At 41.6% G+C, this 23,694-nt stretch overlaps 1 protein-coding gene across 1 annotated transcript; it reads left to right on the top strand.

Annotated features, from left to right (window-relative positions):
• Nucleotides 1-7,496: 7,496 nt before the first annotated feature.
• LOC115162983 (uncharacterized) lies at nucleotides 7,497-23,278 on the top strand. The gene is made up of 13 exons (XM_029714536.1): nucleotides 7,497-7,625; nucleotides 7,724-7,756; nucleotides 8,957-9,014; nucleotides 15,493-15,635; nucleotides 15,782-15,916; nucleotides 16,222-16,415; nucleotides 16,515-16,546; nucleotides 17,291-17,430; nucleotides 18,168-18,268; nucleotides 18,990-19,219; nucleotides 21,363-21,691; nucleotides 22,060-22,116; nucleotides 22,492-23,278. The coding sequence occupies exons 1-13, from the start codon at nucleotides 7,586-7,588 to the stop codon at nucleotides 22,758-22,760; spliced, it is 1,761 nt and encodes a 586-aa protein (XP_029570396.1). The 5' UTR covers nucleotides 7,497-7,585; the 3' UTR covers nucleotides 22,761-23,278.
• Nucleotides 23,279-23,694: the final 416 nt, after the last annotated feature.

Genomic DNA, 23,694 nt, shown 5'->3' with positions numbered 1-23,694 from the left:
ACTATGCCATCTAATTGTAGTAGCTGTACTCATAATTTACAGGAAAACTATCACCTTATGGTGAGGACAGCCATTGTGGAGGAAATGAATATTCATTACATATTGATTACAGACCACTATTGTTTTCACTATATATTTTTCCTCTTGGTGATGTAATTCGGATACACAATGTTAACTTCCACTGCTATGTGAACAACACACATCTGTACATTTCGATGAAACATGTGTCACAGGCCGGCTCATAGACTGTGGCAAAAATGAGAGGACATCAACAACTGGTATAGGCCAATTCAAAAAGTTCTTTGTTATTAAACAAAACTATTAATTCTAAACAAAGAAAAAGGAATGAGGTGTGGACATGTCATAGTGTAAGGTGTATGTAGGGTGCATGGATATGTGTGTGGGAACATGACTGAGTGGAAACTAAAGAAACCAACAAAGGAACAAACAAAACCGGATCATACAGGGAGCAGGGAGCAAGGGAGCAGGGAGCGAGAGAGCAAGCCAAGCGAGCCAGAAGAGTCAGCCCGCCCAGCCAGAGATTAGTGGAGCAGTTTGTTAAATAGTCTGAGCCCAGGTGGCTCCAATCACACCAGCTGCAATCACTAACGACCCTCCTCTGCCTGCAGGGGAAACCGCCCCTGCACTGCAGAGGAGGAGCCGTGACACCCCCCTCCTTAAAATGAGGGTCCCACCCTCAATTCAAATTACAACCCAACATAATAAACACATAATCCAAATTCCCCCCCCCCCAAAAAAAAAACAAACAGATACCAGTCCCGGCTCCTAGTAGTAGCCCCTTGTCCCCTAGCTGACTGTCCGTCCTCAAGCTCAGCAGCCCTGGTACCTGGGGAGAAAATTAAGAGGAAAGGGGCGCAGACAGCCCACAGGGGTCAGCAGAGAGAAAATACAAACTAGGTTAAAGGAGCACGAGACAGAGCATCAGCAATTATATGATCCTTACCCCTAATGTGTCTAATATCCAGGTTGAATGGTTGCAAGAACAAAGCCCAACACATCAGGCGCTGGTTGGGATTTTGCAAGGACTTCAGAAAAGTAAGTGGGTTGTGGTCCGTGAACACAGTTAAAGGGGTTAAACCAGAACCAACATAGACCTCAAAGTGTTGTAAAGCCCAAATGAGACCTAAAGCCTCCTTTTCAATTACAGAATAGTTTTTCTGATACTTCTTACATTTCCGGGAAAAGAAACTGACTGGACACTCAATATTGTCATCATTTTCCTGGAGAAGCACAGCCCCAGTACCGATTTGACTGGCGTCTACCTGTAATTTGAAAGGTTTCTCAAAATTTGGTGCTACCAACACGGGTGCCAAACACAAAAGAGCCTTAACTTTACGTTCATTCATGTATGTAGCAACCTGGTCAGACACAGAATTTTTGAACTGTTCTAACACAATCAAATTAGACAGATCCTCAAAAGTACTAACTTCTGAAGCTGTACACCAAAGATTAAATGCAGAAGTCAAATCACGAACAAACTCAGAATAGGTTTGTGAATCTAACTTCTTCCTGTAACTAAAACGTTGACGATATGCCTCCGGCACAAGTTCGTAAACCTTCAGAACTGCTGATTTAACTTTAGCATACACTTTACTGTCAGCTACACTCAGTGCTGCAAAAGCCTCACGTGCTTTACCTGTAATTACACATTGCAACAACATAGTCATGTCCAAATCAGACCAAGCTCTAGCTTCCGCAATACGCTCAAATAAAGTAAAGTATGTATCTGGATCTGACTCATCAAATTTAGGCAACAAACGAAGATTCTGTGCAACATCAAACTGTTGTAGTCCTTATGGTCTATTAGCATGTCACAATCGCTCTATCTCCAACTGCATTCCCAACAGCTCCCGCTGCTGCTCAAAAGTTAATGAAGTACTAGACTAAAAACTTGTACCTTCACTACTAGCAGATTGACCCGAAAAAACACCTATTTCCATAAGACCCTGCTTTAATTTAGCTTTAATAGTCTCTTTAATTTTTTTATCAACAATCTCAATCTGATAATGTTCAGCAATTTCAATTAACTGCACCTTAGTACACAACTCTAAGGCTACCTCTGAAGGAGCTTGAACAAAACCACTCAGAATGGAAGACATTTTCCTCAACCAATACAACTATTACCAATGCTCAAAAAAAAATACACAACTTACCTGCTGTTAGTCTGGGTTCAAGGACAGGAGCCACACCCCACTATCCTCCAAAACAACTAACTAACTGGCCCTGGTCTTCGTACAGTCACATGTGGTGGGGTTTTATGCACACAAAACCAGTGGAGTGGAAAAGACAGCCAGAAACTGGCAGCCCCCCCATAACCACGGAGGTGCTCCCGAGCCGATGTAGGGGAAAAGGAAAAGGGAAGCTCTACCCACGTTCACTGCCACCTAAAACAAAAACACCACGAGCCTCCTATTGACACTCGCTGATAAGCCTGAACAGGAGAGGACTCCCAGTTGAACAAAAACCCAGAGTGAATTGCTAACCAAATTTAGCTACCAAGCTAACTGATCCAAAATAACACATGGCTCTCAATGCTCTCTCCAACAATATTGGCCAAACCAAAACATCCCTCTCAAACAAAAACTTGGCAATCTGAACTGAACTAACCCAACTATAACTACAACTAACTTTAACTTATAGATGAACCCCCACTTGTCACAGGCCGGCTCATAACCTGTGGCAAAAATGAGAGGACATCAACAACTGGTATAGGCCAATTCAAAAAGTTATTTATTATTAAACAAAACTATTAATTCTAAACAAAGAAAAAGGAATGAGGTGTGGACATGTCATAGTGTAAGGTGTATGTAGGGTGCATGGATATGTGTGTGTGAACATGACTGAGTGGAAACTAAACAAACAAAACCGGATCATACCTGGACAGAGAGAGAGAGCCAAGCGGCTCCAATCACACCAGCTGCAAAGACTGTTGAGATTCTCTGCCTCTGGCCTTATTACGTAGGCTGAGTCACTGGCTTCCATGCCGTCTGTAGGAGGGGTGCGTCACTTGAGTGTGTTGAGTCACTGACATCTACATCTGCATTGCTAGTTGTTTGGGGTTTTAGGCTGGGTTTCTATATAGCACTTTGTGACATCTGCTAATGTAAGAAGGGCTTTATGAATACATTTGATGTTCCCTATGAAGGGATGTTTCTGAGACAATATGGTGCTGATTCATGAGTGGGTAATGGTCTGGGAAAACAAATTTCTCAGTATAATTACACATGATTAGAGATTGTAAGTGGTTCGAGAAACACTGTTTGAGAGTGGCCAAGTGAAAGTGATATACAGTATGTTTTGAAATACTTATCATCAATCAATCAATCAATCAAATGTATTCATAAAGCCCTTCTTACATTAGCAGATGTCACAAAGTGCTATACAGAAACCCAGACTAAAACCCCAAACAACTAGCAATGCAGATGTAGAAGCACGGTGGCTAGGTAAAACTCCCTAGAAAGGCAGGAACCTATGAAGAAACCTAGAGAGGAATCAGGCTCTGAGGGGTGTCCAGTCCTCTTCTGGCTGTGCCGGGTGGAGATTATAAGAGTACATGGCCATTAAGGCAAGATTGTTCTTCAAGATGTTCAAACGTTCGTAGATAACCAGCAGGGTCAAATAATAATCACTGTGGTTGTAGAGGGTGCAACGGGTCTGTACCTCAGGAGGAAATGTCAGTTGGCTTTTCATAGCCGAGCATTCAGAGGTCGAGACAGCAGGTGCGGTAGAGAGAGTGAGAGAGAGTGAGAGAGAGTCGAAAACAACAGGTCTGTGACAAGGTAGCACGTCCAGGGAACAGGTCAGGGTTCCATAACCACAGGCAGAACAGTTGAAACTGGAACAGCAGCACGGGCTCAGGACTTCCGGGAGTGGAGGGAGAGAGGAAGAGAGAAAATTTGAGGTAGCATACTTAAATTCACACAGGACACCAGATAAGACAGGATAATTACACTGAGTATAGCCCACAAAGATCTCCTACACCGCACAAGCCCGAGGGGCCGCAAAACCGGACAGGAAGATCATGTCAGTGACTCAACCCACTCTACCCCTCCTAGGGACGGCATGGAAGAGCACTAGTAAGCCAGGTACTCGGCACCTGTAATAGGGCCAGAGGCAGAGAATCCCAGTGGAGAGAGGGGACCCGGGCCAGGCAGAGACAGCAAGGGCAGTTCGTCGCTCCAGTGCCTTGCCGTTCACCTTTGCACATTTGGGCCAGACTGCACTCAATTAAAGGACCAACTGAAGAGATGAGTCTTCAGAAAAGACTTACAGGTCGAGACCAAGTCTGTGTCTCTCACATGGATAGACAGACCATTCCATAAAAATTGAGCTCTATCGGAGTAAGTCCTGCCTCCAGCTGTTTGCTTAAAAATTCTAGGGACAATAAGGAAGCATGCGTCTTGTGACCATAGCGTATGTGTAGGCACAGTAGCCAAATACATTATACTCCGTTTTTCACAATTCCTGACTTTTAATCCTTGTAAAAATTCCCTGTTTTAGGTCAGTAAGGATCACCACTTTATTTTAAGAATGTGAAATGTCAGAATAATAGTAGAGAGAATGATTCATTTCAGCTTTTATTTCTATCATCACATTCCCAGTGGGTCAGAAGTTTACATACACTCAATTAGTATTTGGTAGCATTGTCTTTAAATTGTTTAACTTGGCCCATTCCTCCTGACAGAGCTGTTGTAACTGAGTCAGGTTTGTAGGCCTCCTTTCTCGCACAAGCTTTTTCAGTTCTGCCAACAAATTTTCTATAGGCTGAGGTCAGGGCTTTGTGATGGCCACTCCAATACCTTGACTTTGTTGTCCTTAAGCCATTTTGCCACAACTTTGGAAGTACGCTTGGGGTCATTGTCCATTTGGAAGACCCATTTGTGACCAAGCTTTAACTTCCTGACTGAACACTTTTTCGGTTACTGTTATTTCATAGTTTTGATGTCTTCACTATTATTCTACAATGTAGAAAATAGTAAAAATAAAGAAAAAGCCTTGAATGAGTAGGTGTGTCCAAACTTTTGACTGGTATTGTACATTTAGCGTATTCGCAACCTATAGTACGTTTTGCAAATTGTTAACATTTTATAGTGTATTTTGCAAATTTGTAACATATACTACGAATTGTAATTCATTACATGTCATACGAAATGTGTAATAGACATCCACAAATGAATACATACCATACGAGAGTCTTGGATTTATGTACTAAATAATACGATAATCTCTGAGACCAGGTTGATTTGTCAGTATCAAAGTAGCCTGTCATTTTTGATGTGTGCTGTATTAAAAAAATATTCTGCTTAAGTGTCTAGTCATGTTAAATTACTTAGAATTGCATGAATTACATTTATAAAAGGCCACATATTTTTCCAGAAACTAGGCTACAAAATGATTTGTGTGCAACTTCTGTAAGCTCCTCTGCTCTATGACTACTCTATGACACTTTGCAAATTAGACGATATGCACGACAGAGCTCTATTGTAAAGTTGAATTTTTTCCTCCAGGTCACCCCCCTCTCATGCTCACATTTTGTTCCGGCACCTGCAGATTTACATATTAATTACTGCCGACCGGACGGCAGCATTTGGAAGGATATGTGCTGTGTGTGGGTGTTGTCATTGAAGACCGGGAGTGCTTCCCTTGTGATGTTATGTGTGTACAGTTCTTGGAGTTGAGGTTATTTACTGCAGATTGTTTTGCTGGCCTGTTTGTGACTGAGAGATTCCCATTACTGGGAGGTGATGTTGAAAGTGAGAACACTTTCGATCAGGGATCTGTACACCGTTGTCAGTGTCATCATACCGTCCAATGGGAATGTATGCAGCCTGCTATACACTCGTATTCACCGTAGACTGGTTCATGCATAAAACATTCTCTATTCATCCTGCAAAGGCGTCAGTTTCCCCCTTTACTCAATTTAATGGCGAGAAGGTGAAAAAAAGGGGGAAATATCCCTACTTTCTTTATAAAACACAATTTTCCACCACCATGCTATAGTGGGGGGGAAAGTATTTGATCCCCTGCTGATTTTGTACGTTTGCCCACTGACAAAGAAAGGACCAGTCTATAATTTTAATGGTAGGTTTATTTGAACATTGAGAGACAGAATAACAACAAAAATATCCAGAAAAACGCATGTCAAAAATGTTATGATGTCACGTCCTGACCAGTATAAAGGTTATTTGTTATGGTAGTTTGGTCAGGACGTGGCAGAGGGTATTTGTTTTATGTGGTTCGGGGTGGTGGTTTTGTAGAAGGGTATTTGATTTATGTATTCCGGGGTTTTTGGGCACTGTTCTATGTTTATGTATTTCTATGTTTAGTCTAGTTAGTTGTATTTCTATGTTTAGGTTAATGGGGGGTTGGACTCTCAATTGGAGGTAGGTGCTTTCTCGTTACCTCTGATTGGGAGTCCTATATATGGGTAAGTGTTTGGTGTAGCGTTTGTGGGAGATTGTTTCTTGTTTTGCGTATGTAAGCCTGACAAGACTGTTGTGTTGATCGTTAGTTCTCCGTTGTTTGTTATTTTGGTGTTCACTTTATTTAAAAATAAATCAAGATGAGCATCCACATTCCTGCTGCGTTTTGGTCCTCCATTCCCGACGACAACCGTGACATATGAATTGATTTGCATTTTAATTAGGGAAATAAGTATTTGACCCCCTCTCAATCAGAAAGATTTCTGGCTCCCAGGTGTCTTTTATACAGGTAACAAGCTGAGATTAGGAGCACGCTCTTAAAGGGAGTGCTCCTAACCGCAGCTTGTTACCTGTAAAAAAGACACCTGTCCACAGAAGCAATCAATCAATCAGATTCCAAACTCTCCACCATGGCCAAGACCAAAGAGCTCTCCAATGATGTCAGGGACAAGATTGTAGACCTACACAAGGCTGGAATGGGCTACAAGACCATCGCCAAGCAGCTTGGTGAGAAGGTGACAACATTTGGTGCGATTATTCGCAAATGGAAGAAACACAAAAGAACTGTCAATCTCCCTCACCCTGGGGCTCCATGCAAGATCTCACATAGATCCATGCAAGATCTCATAACATTTTTGACATGCGTTTTTATGGATTTTTTTGTTGTTATTCTGTCTCTCAATGTTCAAATAAACCACTATTAAAATTATAGACTGATCATTTCTTTGTAAGTGGGCAAATTTACAAAATCAGCAGGGGATCAAATACTTTTTTCCCCTACTGTATTTCCCCTGTTTTTTCCCAACCTTCTCACTACTAATTTAGTTAAGGAAACAATCCTAAACAGTGATGAAGTAGTGGCTGTTAGAAAGTGTTACCATAAGTTGTTTCTTAAAAATACCTGACGTTTTGGAAATGTAGCAATGATAGTTTTTTCAATTCACCAACTGCAACTGGAAAAGGAGGTTCCAGCAAAACAATGACTCAAACAACATATTAATGACATGGGTTCATATTGTAGAATATTTTGAGATGGCTAGGCAACTAGATATTGTTGTCAGGGGATGTACTTGTAGGTGTGGCTGAAATGTACTACTTATTTCAGTGCCTCTGAGTATTTCATTGTAGAGTGAGAGTCCTTTATGGAAAGAGTCACCATGACCACTCCACTACTGATGTTTGGTATGTGACCATCCCTATCAAACTCTGCACATTCGCTAGAATTTGTGTAGAACCTCTAGACTTCCTTTCCTTAACATTTGCTTTTTGAATTTGTGCAGTTCTTCTGGCTCTACCCTGCTACAGCACACCTGGTAAGTGGAAAGCACTATCATGTCTTTCATCTGTTTGCATGAATGAAATGGGGCCAGCTGTTGAGAGGTGTAGGCTACTACTCTGCCTCTCAGATTAAGCCACAGCAGAATTAATTGTAAATTATTGCTTTGTGGTTTGGACTTGAGAGTTCATACATTATGTACCTTATTTCCTTGAAATGCATCCTGAAAAACAAATGTCAATCTGGAATGCAGTGGATCATTTTGGTTTAGAAGCCCAAACATAGTGATACTTTTATAGGGATATCTGCAATCTAGATGATCAGTCAGGGAAATTAGTTGTCATCATTTAAAATCTATATTTCACTAGGCAAGCCAGTTAAGAACAAATTCTTATTTACCATGGCGGCTTACACTGGCCAAACCCTAACCAGGATGACACTGGACCAATTGTGCACCACCCTATGGGACTCCAGATCACAGCTGGTTGTGATACAGCCTGGGAACGAACCAGGGTCTGTAGTGACACCTCTAGCACTGTGATGCAGTGCCTTAGACCACTGCGCCACTCGGGAGCCCCATCATTACTCTAAACCAAAGGTTCTTATGCTTTTTCAGCTCAAGACCCAAATGAGAAATGTACCGTCCTTGAACGACTCAAATGAAGAAGAAATATTGTGTGATTATAAATGTTTACTAATAGCTCACGACCCACCGCTCACATGCTCAGGGCCCACTTTGGTTCCCAAACCATCATTTAACAAACCCTGCTCTACATCAGTGGTTCCCAACCTTTTTCAGTTACTGTACCACCAACTGAATGTTGCTCTGCCCGGAGTACCCCTGAAGTACCCCCTCGTGTGCATTTTACCAGTAGTCCTATGGCCTCCTGAGAATCTCAAGTACCCCCTGTGGATTGGCCAAATACCCCCAGGGGTCCTAGTACCCCTGGTTGCAAACCACTGCTCTGAACAGTATAGCCTTCTATGGCATACAACTGGCTGTGTGGTTTAGAGCTTTGGGTATATTAAGCCAAATAAGGTTTTTTAATTCAAATAACTTCTATTGAGCTGCGGATAACTTTAGGGAGCGCTAACCATAGATATACCGTTGTTTCCTGACAATACATTAAGTAAGGTATACCTTAGATTAATAGCATTCCTCATGACCCGAGAGAGATTTTCACAGAATACATAGCCAGTGCTTTGTCTTGATGTGGGGATGTTCCACATTTCACAGGGCAAGTCAATCCTTTTGGAGTTCCAGTCTCTGCACATGCTGGGAAGTTCTACGACATGTGAGTATAGCAAGTACCCTTACTATCTGTGCTCTGGGTAGAAGCTGCCCTTGGGCCCAGATCTTTAGTGGGGATACTGACCTTAGATCAGTGTTTAGGGGCAACTTCATCCTACTACCTTTCTTTAATTAAGATGTGTCAGCATGATGTGACTGTATTTGTGAGCATTGTGACTCCACTATGTCTATGGCTGCGTTTCAAACTCATAACAGACACACCCTCGTCAACTTACCCTTGCCTTATGCCCTTGGAGGAATCTCTTCGGCTATATTTGTCGTCGGTCCAAATGATTAGCCAAGCAAGGGAAGTTTTCAACGTAAACCCCTCAGCCCTCATTTTTTTGTAACAGTATTTTTATAGGAGTTTCACAATTTTCACCCATATTAAGAGATACAACAACAAAGACAAAGCAAAAAACAGCACTCACTTACACATACCTGCATATATATATACACCCCTATACATACGCATACATATATACACACACACACACATACACACATACATACATACATACATACATACATACATACATACATACATACATACATACATACATACATACATACATACATACATACATACATACACCATTTTCCTCTCCCCGCTCGGCACTTCTCTCACCCCATCCTCATCATTGCGTCTCTCAATACATAAATTTTAAACAAACATACCAACAGAAATTAAAACCAAAAAAGCTCAGTTTAAACCAAGAAGTTAGGTTCCCCCACATGGACCGTACAGTGTAATTCTGAAATACATAGATCACCATTCTAAGAGAATCCTTGCAGCATAATAGCTGATACTTCAGGTTCTAGGTAATTTAGGTAAGGTTCCCATACTTTGTAGAACTGATCTGTCTTAGAATGCAATGTACATGTCAAATATTCCAGTGGCACCCATTCAAATAGTATCTTATGCCAATCTTTAATAGAAGGAACCTTATCACTAATCCACTGTAAAAGGATGTTTTTCCTCGCTGCGAAGGTAAGGATGTTGTAAAGCCTCCTCTTACCCACCGAAGTAACATGCCTACTGGGGAGACCTAACAGTAAAGAAACTGGGTCCAATTCTAGATCAACCCCTAGGATCTTTTCAATTTCTTGCAGAACACCAGACCATTATCTTTGTATTTTGGTACATGACCATAAACAATGTGTTAGGGTGCCTGTATCAGTTTTACATTTGAGACACTGAGGAGAAGAGGAAGAGGGGCTAAATGCATGTCTGCGATTTGGGGATATATGCAATCTGTGTATTATTCTTAATTGAATTGCTCTAGTACGATTACATATAGATATTATTTTTGCATATCTCCAAATGTCCTCCCACATCTCTTCGTCAATAGTAACAGACAATTCTTTCTCCCACACGTGTTTCATCCTCTGTGTGTCGACAGCAGCAAAGGGCCTTAAAGCATCATAAAACAGACTATCAGACATTTTCCTTTGTGGGAAGAAAAGCATTATTTCAACGACAGACATATCAGGGTTGCCAATTAAGGTGGTGCTCTTCAGAATATAATGTCTTACTTGTAGGAAGTGGAAAAAGTCCTGCTTTGGGAGTCGATATTTCTCAACCATCTGCTCAAATGACAATAAAATCTTATCAGCAAATAAGTCATTTAGTCGGCGTACACACTTATTAAGCCAGAAGTTAAAGCCAGCATCCAGGAATCCTGGGCCAAAATCTGGGTTGTTAAGAATTGGGGTAAGAGCAGAGATTAGTTTGGACCTTCCCAGGAAACGTTGAACTGACCTCCATACTTTGAGTGTGTTAAGTGTAATGGGGTTATTACAGTGATCTTTTACAGACTTGAAACTTCTGAAAAATAAAAGATCCTGTAAGGGGTATTTTGAAAGAGAAGTCTCAATGTCTAACCAAATAGAGGAGTCATCATTTGTGATCCAGTCAGAAATATAGCATAGGTGGGCACACCGCTGATAGAACCTGATATTGGGCAAATCCAAGCCGCCCATAGAACTTGGCAGCTGCAATATTGCCATCTTAAGTCTTGGCTTGCGTTTACTCCATATAAAGGAACTTAACCATCCATTTACATCCTTTATTACCTTATTGGAGAGTGATACTGGGATCATTTGGATTGGGTAAAGTAGTCTAGGTAAAATGTTCATTTTCAAGAGGGATATTCTACCCAACCATGAAATCGGAAGAGAGTTCCAGCGCTCCAGATCCTGTCTTATCGTATCAAACAAGGGAACAAAATTGGCTTTGTACATTTGCTGGAATTAAGGGGTTACAAATATACCCAGATATGTAAAACCTGAGGGAGACCATTTAAACGGGAAGGGGGAGAAGTGTTAGGTACAGAGTGAAGGTTACCAAGTGGCATAGCCTCTGATTTAGTTAAGTTAATCTTGTAGCCTGAGAATTCGCTGAATAATTCAGTAATATTAATAAGAGATGTGATTGAAGTCTCAGGACTAGAGATGAATATCAGGACATCATCAGCATACAAGCTTATTTTATGGTGAACATCACCAATGAGCAGCCCCTGTATAGCAGGCGTTACCCTGATGGCCTCGGCCAGTGGTTCCATAACGAGTGCAAATAGGAGGGGGGACAAAGGGCAACCCTGTCTGGTACCTCTGTGTATAGAGAAGCTATTTGACCTTAGTCCATTAGTAAGGACAGCAGCCTGAGGATCATCATATAAAACTTTCACCCATTTTATAAAGTTGTCCCCTAGACCAAATGTATTTAGAGCAAAGAATAGGTAAGACCACTCCAGACGATCAAATGCTTTCTCAGCATCTAGGGAGAGCACAAGACCATCCATAGCACTTCGTTGGTAGGCTTGAATTACATTAAGAAGCCGCCTGACATTGTTGCATGACTTACGGCCCTTAATGAAGCCAGTTTGGTCTCCTTTCATAATTAGTGGCAGTAAGTCCTCTAATCTTGTGGCTAGAATTTTAGAAAGCAATTTTCTATCCACATTCAGAAGGGAAATTGGTCTGTACGAGGAACAAGTCTCTTGACATTTTCCCTTTTTGAGAATAAGTGATATGTTGGCTTCTCTCAACGTTTGGGGGAGCTGGTCATTTGAAAATGAGTGGTTAAACATATCACGCAATGGCTCAAGGATCAGGCCATGGAACTCTTTATAGAATTCACTACAAAACCCGTCTGGTCCTGGGGCCTTACCATTTTGCAGATTCTTAATTGCGAACATTATCTCTTCCTCGGTAATAGGGGCATTAAGGAGAGACCTCTGTTCTTCGGGGATAGTAGGGAGCTCAATCTTAGAAAAGAAGTTCTCCATTAACTTGGGTGCATCATTTGGCAGTCCTGAGGCATAAAGATTTGCATAAAATTTCTTAAATGAGTCATTTATCAATTTATTTTCATATAAATGATTGCCGTCAGAATCAGTAATAGTAGCAATTGACTGTGAGTCAGCTCTCTTTTTAGCTAGGTACGCCAAGTACTTTCCTGGCTTATCGCCATGTTCATATAGCTTTTGCCTGACAAATCTCATTTTCTTTTCAGCGTCCTGTGTTAGGAGAGAGTCCAACGTTGATCTAAGGACTGATATTTTTTTTAATAGGGCAGGAGTGGGAGTTTTAATGTAGTCCTTCTCTTTAGTACCTAATTCACCCTCTAACGCTTTTTGCTTTTCACGCTTTTTCTGCCTCTTAGTGGCTGCATATGACATAATCAGACGCCTGGCGTACACTTTACAGGTTTCCCAAAGGAGCGAGGGGTTATCTGTTGATTGAGAGTTAATAGAGAAAAATGCTTTAAACTCTGTAATAAAATATGATGTGAATGTATGGTCTTTAAGAATGGTTGTATTCAACCTCCAATGTCTTGACCGATTGAATGCCCCGTTGAGTTTTATGTCCAGGATCACCTCTGCATGATCAGATATGACTATGCTCCCTATCCTAGCGGATAAAACAGACTGCAAAGACGTCCTGGGCACAAAAAAGTAATCTATTCTAGTCTGACATCCATGAGGTGCAGAGAAAAAAGTGAACTCTCTGTTGGAGGGATGAGAAGTTCTCCAAACATCAGCATACCCCAGATCATCACAAATAGCTTTAAGTGACTTAGCTTGAGGAGAGAATGAGGCTATACCGCTGGGAAACTTATCAATAAGGGGGTTCAACAAACAATTAAAATCTCCTCCAACCACTGCAGTGTCTGAGTTTAATTCTGAAAAGTCTAGAAATACCTTAGTGAGGAAATCAAGGGGGTGGGCAGGGGGGAAGTAAATATTCATTATGGAAATGTTCTGCCCTTGTAAAGTACCATTAATTACAACAAAGCGACCCAATTTATCTTTCACACAATTCAAGACCTTAAGTGGTAGGTTGTTTTTCACAAGAATTGCTACACCTCTACTTCTGGATGTAAATGATGAGAAAACACTTGACCAAACCCCCTTTGTTGTAATTTCAGATGCTCCTTATCATCCAAATGAGTTTCTTGCAACAGGGCAATATCAATATTTTATTTTTTCAAAAAAGACAGTAGTTTCTTTCTTTCTTTTGATGGGGTTATGGCTCCCTCTAATGTTCCATGTACATACACTTAGTCTGTTACCTGCCATTGCGCTTTGACCATTCAATATCCAGACTGAATCCTACGGTAAAAATGGGGTGGTACCTTTTTCCATGTGTTGAACTCTCTTCTATCTCACTGAGCATAAACAAATGATATGAACCCTGAACTCGAACTATACTAAACCCAAAAATCACATGCTCAGATTCAAATAAAATAAAAAGTTATCCAATGCTGAAGAGGTGCAGCTTAAAGTTATTTACCCGAGCGAGTCAATAAACGCAGCAGCCTCTTCAGGTGTGTAGAGTTTTTTAGGCGATCCATTGACCATAATCTTCAATGTGGCTGGGTACAGCAGTGCGTAGTCCATCTTCATTCTCTTGAGTCGAGCCTTCACCTCATCAAACGCTTTGTGCCTTCGTACAACCGCTGTGGAATAATCATTGAAGAATGAGACCTTTGGACCTTTACGTTGACTACCGTCAGAACCGATGTTTCTAGCCGCATCCATGACGCGCTGCTTGTCGGTAAAGTTGTGGAACTTTATAACCACTGGCCGTGGGTGCTGGTTGGGACCGGGTATCGGTGCTTGAGAGCGATGGGCTCTGTCCAGCTTCACACGACCAGCCTTAGTGTCCATTTGTAGGTAGCCAGGGATCCATTCCTCAAAAAATTATACTGAACGTGTCCGTTCAGAATTTTCCGGGAGTCCCACAACACGAATATTGCATCTGCGTCCTCGATTATCCAAGTCGTCAATGTGCTCCGCCATTTCGCGAACCTGTTTCTCAAGTGCTTTTATCTTAGTGTCCATAGATGTAGTTGAAGTTTCCACTGTAGCAATTCTTCCTTCCGCCTCAACACGTTTGACAACCCTCTGTAGTTCAGCTGAATGGCCTGCTATTGCTTCCAGGACCGTTCTTATCTTAACATCGATCACTTTAGTAATGTTATCCGTCATCCTTTGAATCACCAGGTCCATTGTGCCTGGATCCGCAATGGTGTTAGCTTCGCTAACGTTAGCTAGCTCCTCCTGCACATCTACAGGGATGGTGGTTTTGGTCAAGTTCTTAGTAGTTCTGTTGGGCATGTTGTCGGAGATTTTTGAGAAATAGCCGTCAAGACTCATTGTAGGGTAACTTATTTAGCCAATTCTACCACTTTTTCAAGCTAGGAGATTAATGTAAGAATATACATTTACGAATGTCACATGAGCTCGCTGAAACACCGTGTTCTCTCTACGGCGCCATTTTTACCCCCTCAGCCCTAATTTTTAATGGAGTGCGAGTACACAATTATGTTCACTTCGGGCCTGAAACGCCCCATAATTCAATTCACAATGATTGTACAGTACATCCGCTAAGAAAAGTCTGCCAAAACTCAAAACCTCAACGTCAATATGGAGTCAACATACAAATGTAAGTAAAAACGGATGTAAATACGTTTCAAATTGTGCTACTTATGCACAAACATGTCTCGTAAAAGTACTGATGTTTTTGTTTGGTTAGCTTTTGAAAATTGTAGAAATAAAACATTTTCCTTCATCAGAAGTTCCAGCTAGGCAGGCTAACGCTAGTTAGCTAATTCATTTGTGAGCTATCATACAGTAGGCTATATTATTAATAATTATATAGTTAATATAAGTAAACATGCAATCATAATTGACAGCAGCACATATAAAGCACCCATAAGTTACCGGTGGCTGAAAATCGTCGCGGGACGAACGAGTGACGAATTTCCAGGCAAGGGAGGTCCATTTAAAAATCATTCCTTCCTCCCTCGCCCCTTGCCCTGCAAGCGTATACTCGTCAGACGTCATGATATGTCATCAGAAGTGTCCACTTAATTTGAGGGCTGAGGGGAGGAATGCAGCCTATGTCTAGTATATGTGCTGCACATAGATATAGGAAATGCACTCTAGACATGAAGATGAGCCTCTGCCTTTCAGGTCTCCCAGAGATCACGTCTGCGGCGGGCTGAATTATGACGCTCTAGATTACACTTGCTGTGAAAACGTACTACATGAAGGGGCGGGGCTGTCCTGCTGTGGAAACAGGGTCTTTAACCTCACCCAGGCTTCCTGTTGTGAAGGTGAGATAGACAGAGTCATGTCTCCTAGCAGTATCCCATGGCATCTACAGTATTCACTCAAACCTGGTAACTGTGAAAACATTATTTTCTCAGCACCTCCCAACTTTCCTTTTGATATGTGTTTATCTGTAATTCAACCGATGCAGGTCAGCTGACTCTGAATGTGAGCCAGCTGGTGTCAGATTGCTGTGGTTCTAGGGCCTATGACCCACTCAACCAGCTGTGCTGTGACTCTCAGATCCTAATCAGGACCCAACCCCATTCCAAGTGTTGTGGAAAAGGTAAGCGAGATCAGGTCTATTCACACCTATTGACATCTTTGCTGTCATCATCGATTATGTAGTTGTGTTTGTTTTATTCTTCACAAAGGCATAAACAGAGGTGGTGTTGTTTTAGACTTTGCTCTCAAACTGTCTTTCCCATAGAGGTCTGTCTGCTCCGGAAGCTGTTTGGGAGATGTTTCCCACCTGCACCTCACGGCTTCTATGCTCACTCCACAATGTCAAGACTGTTACACTTGAGCACTTGAAAGCACTTCAGTCATTTAAACAGTACATCTGATCAATAATTATTACCTGTTCCGCAGAGCTTTACAATGAAGACCACCAGCTTTGCTGTGGAAATGTCGTTAAAAGAAAGGTCCTGACCAAAATGTCTGGTCACCACCGGTGCTGTGGAGACCACCAGTTTGACCAGCGAAGCCACTGCTGCTGCATCGATTCTGAACCACTATCTCCACAGCCTCTCAATGCAAGCTGCTGTGCATCATCGGGGTCTAATGTTAGTAAAAGGCAACCTACTGGTTTTGTATGGTTGTAATGAAACACATTATGATAGTTAGTCATCTTTGTGTGTATTTTGTTCTTTCTTTTGTTTCAGCACATGGGAATTGCTCAGACTTCTCCAAAATGGTAAGATTGCCTTTGACCTTCAACCATACAGTATACTAAACCTCATGTTTCACTTTCTTTATTCAATGTTCAATTCAACCATTTCATTAACATTCAGGTTTTAAAATAATATACTTGATGTCCATTGGCTAAAAGCCACAATGGGATGGCATCCATTTTAAATGATGCAACATCATTAAAATTCAAATAGAAACACCCAGTACATATCAGTTTTTCTGAATGTTCTTTAGTATTTACTGAACATCTGCAGGTGTCAGATATTGCTTTATTTTCCTTGTGGGTTTTGCCTTTTGACATTGGCCCGACGCATTGAATGGTCTGCCAACAAGCACATTGACACTGAGACAACCTCCAATAGGCACTTTAACTGTAAAAGTTTGTCTGTAGAACAAGTGTGATGGAATAATTAGGAACATGATAGATTGTTAAAATTTTTAAATGATAGTTTTAACTATGCTTGTATGTGTGTATTTGTATACATATCTACTGTATGTTTATGGTCTGTTAATGTATTTATGTGCATGCGTTTGTATGGCATCTAATTGTGGGTGTGCACTGTGCATATGGATCCTTTGAAATTAATGTCTTCCCCTGGTAAACTGTGGAGGCGGATGTAATGACAAACAAATAGTTTAACTTTCCCAGTTTATAGACTTCCTGTGCATTTCCTTGCTCTGACTTGCACTTCCTGCAGAGGTGGTCTCAGAACCTCCCCACTCTGTCTGTTTCTCCATCTGCCTCCAGTATGTCTGGAAAACAGCCCTGTGGTCTAGGTGCCTGTTTCAACCCAACAGAACGTTGCTGTGTGAACCCTACATCTCTCCTGGAACAAAGTTACTCTCACAACCAGACCTGCTGTGAGGGAACACTCCACCACACCCCATGTAAGACAGTAGGGGGGATACTAAGGGAGCAGTATCATACCGAGTCTGAGAAAGTGGGAAAATACTTTAAACAGTACGTATTTTCCCAGTACGTATTTTCCCACCATCTCAGACTGGGTGTGCATCTTTGTGCTATTTATACACACACAGACAGAGAAGCACGATGGAGACATTGGAAATGCATTCCATGAGTCTCCAGAAAGCGTTATTAAATATAAAATCTTAAATGAGACACGTGTGTGAGTTCTTGTGGAAGATTAGGTGCTCTACCATGAAAGAAAGATACTGCTCCCCGAGTGCCAATGACGTGGAGGCACCTCTCTGATTCAGAGTGGTTGGGTTAAATGAGGAAGACACATTTTGGTTGAATGCATTCAGTTGTGCAACTGACTAGGTGTCCCCCTTTTCCACATACCACACATGGGAGGAAACAGCATTAAACAGCTGTTTTATGTCATCAGTCGAATCGTCCAATCTCTCTACCCAAATTTTGGGGGTTTTCCTGTAACATTTCTCTACAAGGCCATAATGCATCAAATATGTAGGTGAAAGAGCAGTCCATATTTGTAACAGATGGCCAGTTTTGTTCAGCAGTCATCGCACTGTATTGTATGGATGCTGATTTTACAGTATGTACAGTAAATGCTGCCAGGTCAGACAGATTATTTACCAGTCTTGATCTGATCATCACCACCATCCCCATCGCTGTCCTTCCTCGTTCCCATCTCTCTAACCAGATCTCTACAATGGTGCTAGCTGTGGCTCTCAGGGAAACAATCCAGACAGTAAAATCTGCTGTGCCGGGAAGCTGTCCAATAGGGTGCTTGGAAAAAACCTGGTAAGTCCAGAGCTTAGGCCTACAACTAAAGCTTAGTTCACTGAACCTGCTCCGCTACATAAAAATCAGTTCTCCTCATCTCAGTCAATTTAAAGTAAAACAGATAATTCCTCCATACGCTTGTTGAGTAGTTGTTTGTCAAGGCATAAAGACAATGCTGTACAGCACAGGGATGTATCTGTGTATTTGAATTATTTAAATGGTCAAAATAACTAAAAAGTGGCATTTTAAGGCAAGGCTGACACTATACATTATCCACAGACCCATTTCAGTCCACTCAGAATGTTTAGACGGGCCCAGTGGGAAGAGGGTGTCCTATACTCAAGGCCAATTTTCTAGAGTGCTGCTTCATCTAAAAGTCTGTCAGGGAGACAATCTGCCCCGTGATTTACCAGTAACAATGACTATTTCTGGTGGTTGCTTTACAAAAGCTATATGCGGTACTATGTCAGTTTTGGCAGCACATTTAGTTCTGTAAGCCCCAACCTGCAACCAGTTAAGAGTAGAGTAGCTCCTCTTTCGCTTGGCGCTCTGTTGGTAGAAGACGTGTGCACAGGTCCGCTGGTAAGACAGTTAGACTCTTTTTTATAGCAAGTTTACTTTCTTTTCTGATTGTGTTAAAATTTTGGGTATGTGCATGCTACGGTGTGTCTGCATGTCTGTTATTCATGTTGTGTGTGTGTGTTGTTACCCTGCTGACTAGTGTGTGTCTCTCTTTCAGTGCTGCGGTACAACTCCGTATGGTGTAGAGGACCAAGGGGTGCTGTGCTGTAACCAGACCTTGCACCGTGTGGTGGAGGATGGGTACCAGTGCTCCCCAGGTGGCCACTTGTATCTGCCATCCCGTGATATGGTGTGTGGCTCACGCGTTCATCTCAACGATCCAGGCAAACACTGCTGTGGAGAGGACACATACGACCCTCAGTATGAAATCTGCTGCAACGGACACAAGTGAGTTGCTCTATAGAGTGGAAACTATAGGTAGTTGAATCTAGCCAGGATTCTTCTTTGCTCAAACAAGAGTAATAAAGGCCTTGTGCACCATTTATATAATTTAATTTTTTTTAAATATAAATATATTTTGTGATTTTTTTCAAGCGGTGCTACAGCACCCTCAGCATCCCTACTTCCCGCGGCTATGGGAGGAAGCTGGTTGATGGTTGTTTGGGATTTTAGGGACATTACTAATGTATTTTTCATGTAAACTTTGTTTATTATTGACTGAAGTCTGTTAATTGGAAATATGGAAAAATGTATCATGACCTGACAGACTGGAAATATATATATATTATTTTGTATGTATTTTACCCCTCTTTCCACTTCCCCCCACAATTTCGATCTTGTCTCATTGGGTTTCACACGCTGATCTAAATTCTATAGAGAAAAAGTGGAAATGTGGGCGAACACATAATTAACAATCAATGCTCTAATGTGAAAAGGCTATGACCCTGTCATTCAAACTGTGGGTCGCAACCCGTAGTGCTTTCCCAGGAACTTGCATGGCAGTCTGAATTTACACTGATACCATTGCTGAATATTTTGGTCATGAAATAAGCGGGAGGTCTGTGCAGTGCAGTTGTGAGTGACTCACTTGAATCTACTTTCATTTGAATCAAAATAAATTCAACCACACCTTTGTTTCATCACAAAACTGGAGAGCAAGCTCTGTCTGGTGATGTTCACAAAGCATATTACATGGTCAAGCAAGAATGTTGCCGACTACTAAACTAATGAATTAGAACCAGAGAGTTACCGCAAGTTGCAAAGAAAACTGGAGCTGCCTTCACTATTTCAGCACCATTTCGACTTCAACATTATCAAATCACCTCTGCTTAGTCTAATACAGGGACTACCTCTGCTTAGTTTAATACAGTGACAACTAAAAGATACCAATAACTATTTAGTCCAATCAACATAAACTAAATATGATGTGGCTGTCCATGGTTCTGATTTGTGTGTGCGTGTGCATGCTTACGTTTGTTCAAGTATAAAACAAATTTACTCACCCTACTTCTGGAGAAAAGCCAATGCCATCCTCCTTTCTTTCCTGTTAACAAAACGGTCTATGACTCTGTCATATTTTTGTTGTCCTAGGCTACCTGGCTAAAATGCTTGCTTGCTAGCCTAACTTCCTTTCATGGGCAACGTTAGCTAGTTAACATTAGCCTTCTACATCTAGCTACATATTGAACTTCCGTCCTCTCAGTCCAGGGGCACAATGTATGAATTTATGGTTGAATCAGAATTGCCGTTATAATCATTGGCCAGTACGTAGAATTAAATAAAACCACAAGTACAAATCCCTATCTCCATCCATGGCTAATTTAGCAAAGGGACAATTTTAGCTAGCTAGCCTCCGAAGGACAACAACACAAAGAGATGCAACAATTGAAGTTGTTTCTGTCAACAACATATTTATCTTTATTTGATGTGATAAGAGTGAAGCCAAATCCAAACTGGCTTCCCTTGACACTTTTTGTTGGTGCACCAGGAACATTCACAGTTGAGCTCACTCAGTATAGCTCAATGTTGATTGGCTATTATTTTATACTTTTTTATCAAGGGAGGCCAAATGCTCAACGGTTTCCCTTTCATCTAATGCTATACGTGGCAACAATATGACCTGACAGCATCAGATAGATAGCCGACACATACAGAGGGGCTCTGTTTCGCTCGTTCGGATGCTTTCTCCGGTGAGATACATTCAGGCTCTTGCGAATTGAAGGAAAATTATAAAAACAAAAAGAGACATTATTTTATATTTTTTCCTTGGTCCATTTTTTTGGGGGGGAAGCCTGGCTTCCCATGGCATCCATGAATACATGCTACTGGTCATCTCTCTTCATTGCTCAATCTGTGGATTCAAGTAATCAATTGGCTAAAACTCATTATTTTTAGAGCTAGAACTCTCCAGATACCATTTCCTTGAGAGCTATTCATCGAAATAGAATGGGTAAAATCCAATCAATGATAAATAATTATCAGTACATATGGCTCTGATCTCACCCAACATGACAGCACAACAGGATCCAAATTCTGAGAGATGATATGGACTCTTTTGATATAGGGAGATCAAATATTTTTCTCTGCCCAGACACAGTAGGTGGGGGAACAAGTCCTGCTGCGGAGGGAAGGCCTATGACCACAGCAGTGACCAGATGAAGTGCTGTGCAGGGACTCTGTACAACCTGCAGGTTCAGGACAGACTCTCAGAGGAGGCCCAGTGCTGTGGGAGTGTCCTGATGGAGGCTGGCACCACGCAGACCTGCTGCTCTGCCCCAGGGCTGAACCTGGTCTACCCTACCCAGCCAGGGTTCACCTGCTGTGGGCACCGCTACCCCAACTCCTCCCTGTGGTCATGCTGCGCGGGGGTCCTGTACTCAAGGCCTGAACTACACACCACCAGCAAGAACATGATTCCAGGTCAGTGGGAACCGGATACAATCCGAACTTGATTCCCATTTTTCATCCATACATGATTTATGTCACAGTTTCTCTCTGAAAGGTCTCCGAAAGACCTACATACAGGGCAGACAAGTGATATGAAGATTCTATTTGTTATTCATGTGGTCCTTTGTAGCTCAGTTGGTAGATCATGGCGCTTGTAACGCTGGGGTAGTGGGTTTGATTCCTGGGACCACCCATTAGTAAAAATGTACGCATGACTGTAAGTTGCTTTGGATAAAAGCGTCTGCTAAGTGGCATACAAGAATAAGATAAAGGGGGTGTCTTTTCATGGGTCCCTGCCTGGATTCTGTCTCTGTCTTAGCCCATTTGTTCATTATCCTCAGGACCCAGGCTTCTACCACTGGGGGATTTGAAGACTGAAGTCCTGTGTCACACCAGAGGTAAGGCTTCCAGTTTGAAGCACAGGATCTTTGACCTTTAGCAAGAGCATTGGGAAGCCCTTGAATCTACTTTTGTGGGTAGCACTTGAATGATTTTCCCTGCCTTCCCTGTGGCTCAGTTGGTAGCGCATGGTGTTTGCAACGCCAGCATGGTGTGTGCAACGCCAGGGTTGTGGGTTTGATTCCCACGGGGGGCCAGTACAAAAAAACAAAAAAAAATAATAATAATGTATGCATTTGGATAAGAGCGTCTGTAAAATGTAAAAAAATGTAAATGTAGATTTTGGAAAACACTTGAATCCCTTTGGGAAGCACTTAGACTAATTGATTTACAGTAGCTTCACAAAACTAATCTAAAGTGTGTGTGTGTGTCAGTTCTGCTGGGGACAGTGGAGAGTGTGTCCGTGAAGATGAACGAGCGGTCCATTGTGATGATAAACGCCATGTACATGCTGGCCTCACGTGGCCATGTCAACCCCCTGCCTTCCCCTCACTACGTCACATTACCCGACCACTGCAGCTCCCCTGAACTGGTGCCGGGCAACACTTACATCTGGATGAAAATACCTTTCTCAGACACCATAAGATTCATCTCTGATCATTCCTACCCTCTCCATTCCATCCTCTCCAGGTGCTCAAAATGATACTTTTAACCATGTTTTCAGGCAATACAGTGTTTGTTCACAATTACATTGCTTACAATGGCTTTAAAAAGAAAACGTCTATTTTGGGTTCTGATGGGGTAGGACAGTTTAACTAAGCTCATGAGGCATACATTATATTCTTCAAGAGTCAATTTGAATATCATTCATTTAAAACTAAAAAAAATGTATGTGGCTATCACAGATGACCCATTTAAGATATCAGTATATCTTTAGCAATTTTTATTTGCTTACAAGAAAAACTAGCATGTTTATGATCTCTCATGAGTCATATTTAATTATGTTTGTCTGGGTAGGGGTTTTCTGTTATATTATCGCAAATGTTCCTTTAACGTTAATGCAATTATATTGTGTTAATAATGGCTATTCCATACTGAAGCTATTTACTCACTGAAACTCTTTGTTCAATGTGACACTAACATCATTGGCATGAATCTGTCTGTTTAGTGATTGTACCACATCGTAAAACGGCAGGAAATAAAGCCTATTTTCTAACCAAGCAATTGTGTGTAGGTGTGTGACTTCACCATGACCTCGTGACTTTTTCCACATTGTGTTACGTTACAGCCTTATTCTAAAATGCATTAAATCGTTTTTTCCCCCCTATTCAATCTACACACAATACTCCATAATAAGAAAGCAAAAATGTATTTTTTGTAAAACATTTTTTTAAATATGACATTTACATAAGTACTCAGACCCTTTACTCAGTACTTTGTTGAAGCACCTTTGGCAGAGATTACAGCCTCGAGACTTGTTGGGTATGACGCTACAAGCTTGGAACACTTGTATTTGGGGAGTTTCTCCCATTCTTCTCTGCAGATCCTCTCAAGCTCTGTCAGGTTGGATGGACAGCTATTATCAGTCAACATTAATTCACTTTTTTATCTGAAATCGGTATGCTTTTTACAAGGCA

The sequence above is a fragment of the Salmo trutta genome, chromosome 26, assembly GCF_901001165.1.
Source record: "Salmo trutta chromosome 26, fSalTru1.1, whole genome shotgun sequence".
NCBI classification, from domain to species: Eukaryota; Metazoa; Chordata; class Actinopteri; order Salmoniformes; family Salmonidae; genus Salmo; species Salmo trutta.
Note: the sequence above shows the minus strand (reverse complement) of the source record. Positions and strands in the feature narration are given on the sequence as shown.

Excerpts from the sequence above, each read along its gene's own strand:
- LOC115162983 (XM_029714536.1), top strand. The coding sequence starts at position 7,586 with ATGGAAAGAGTCACCATGACCACTCCACTACTGATGTTTG. Across the intron at positions 17,431-18,167 it reads AACACTCCACCACACCCCAT|ATCTCTACAATGGTGCTAGC; the intron begins GTAAGACAGTAG and ends CTCTCTAACCAG. Across the intron at positions 18,269-18,989 it reads GGGTGCTTGGAAAAAACCTG|TGCTGCGGTACAACTCCGTA; the intron begins GTAAGTCCAGAG and ends TCTCTCTTTCAG.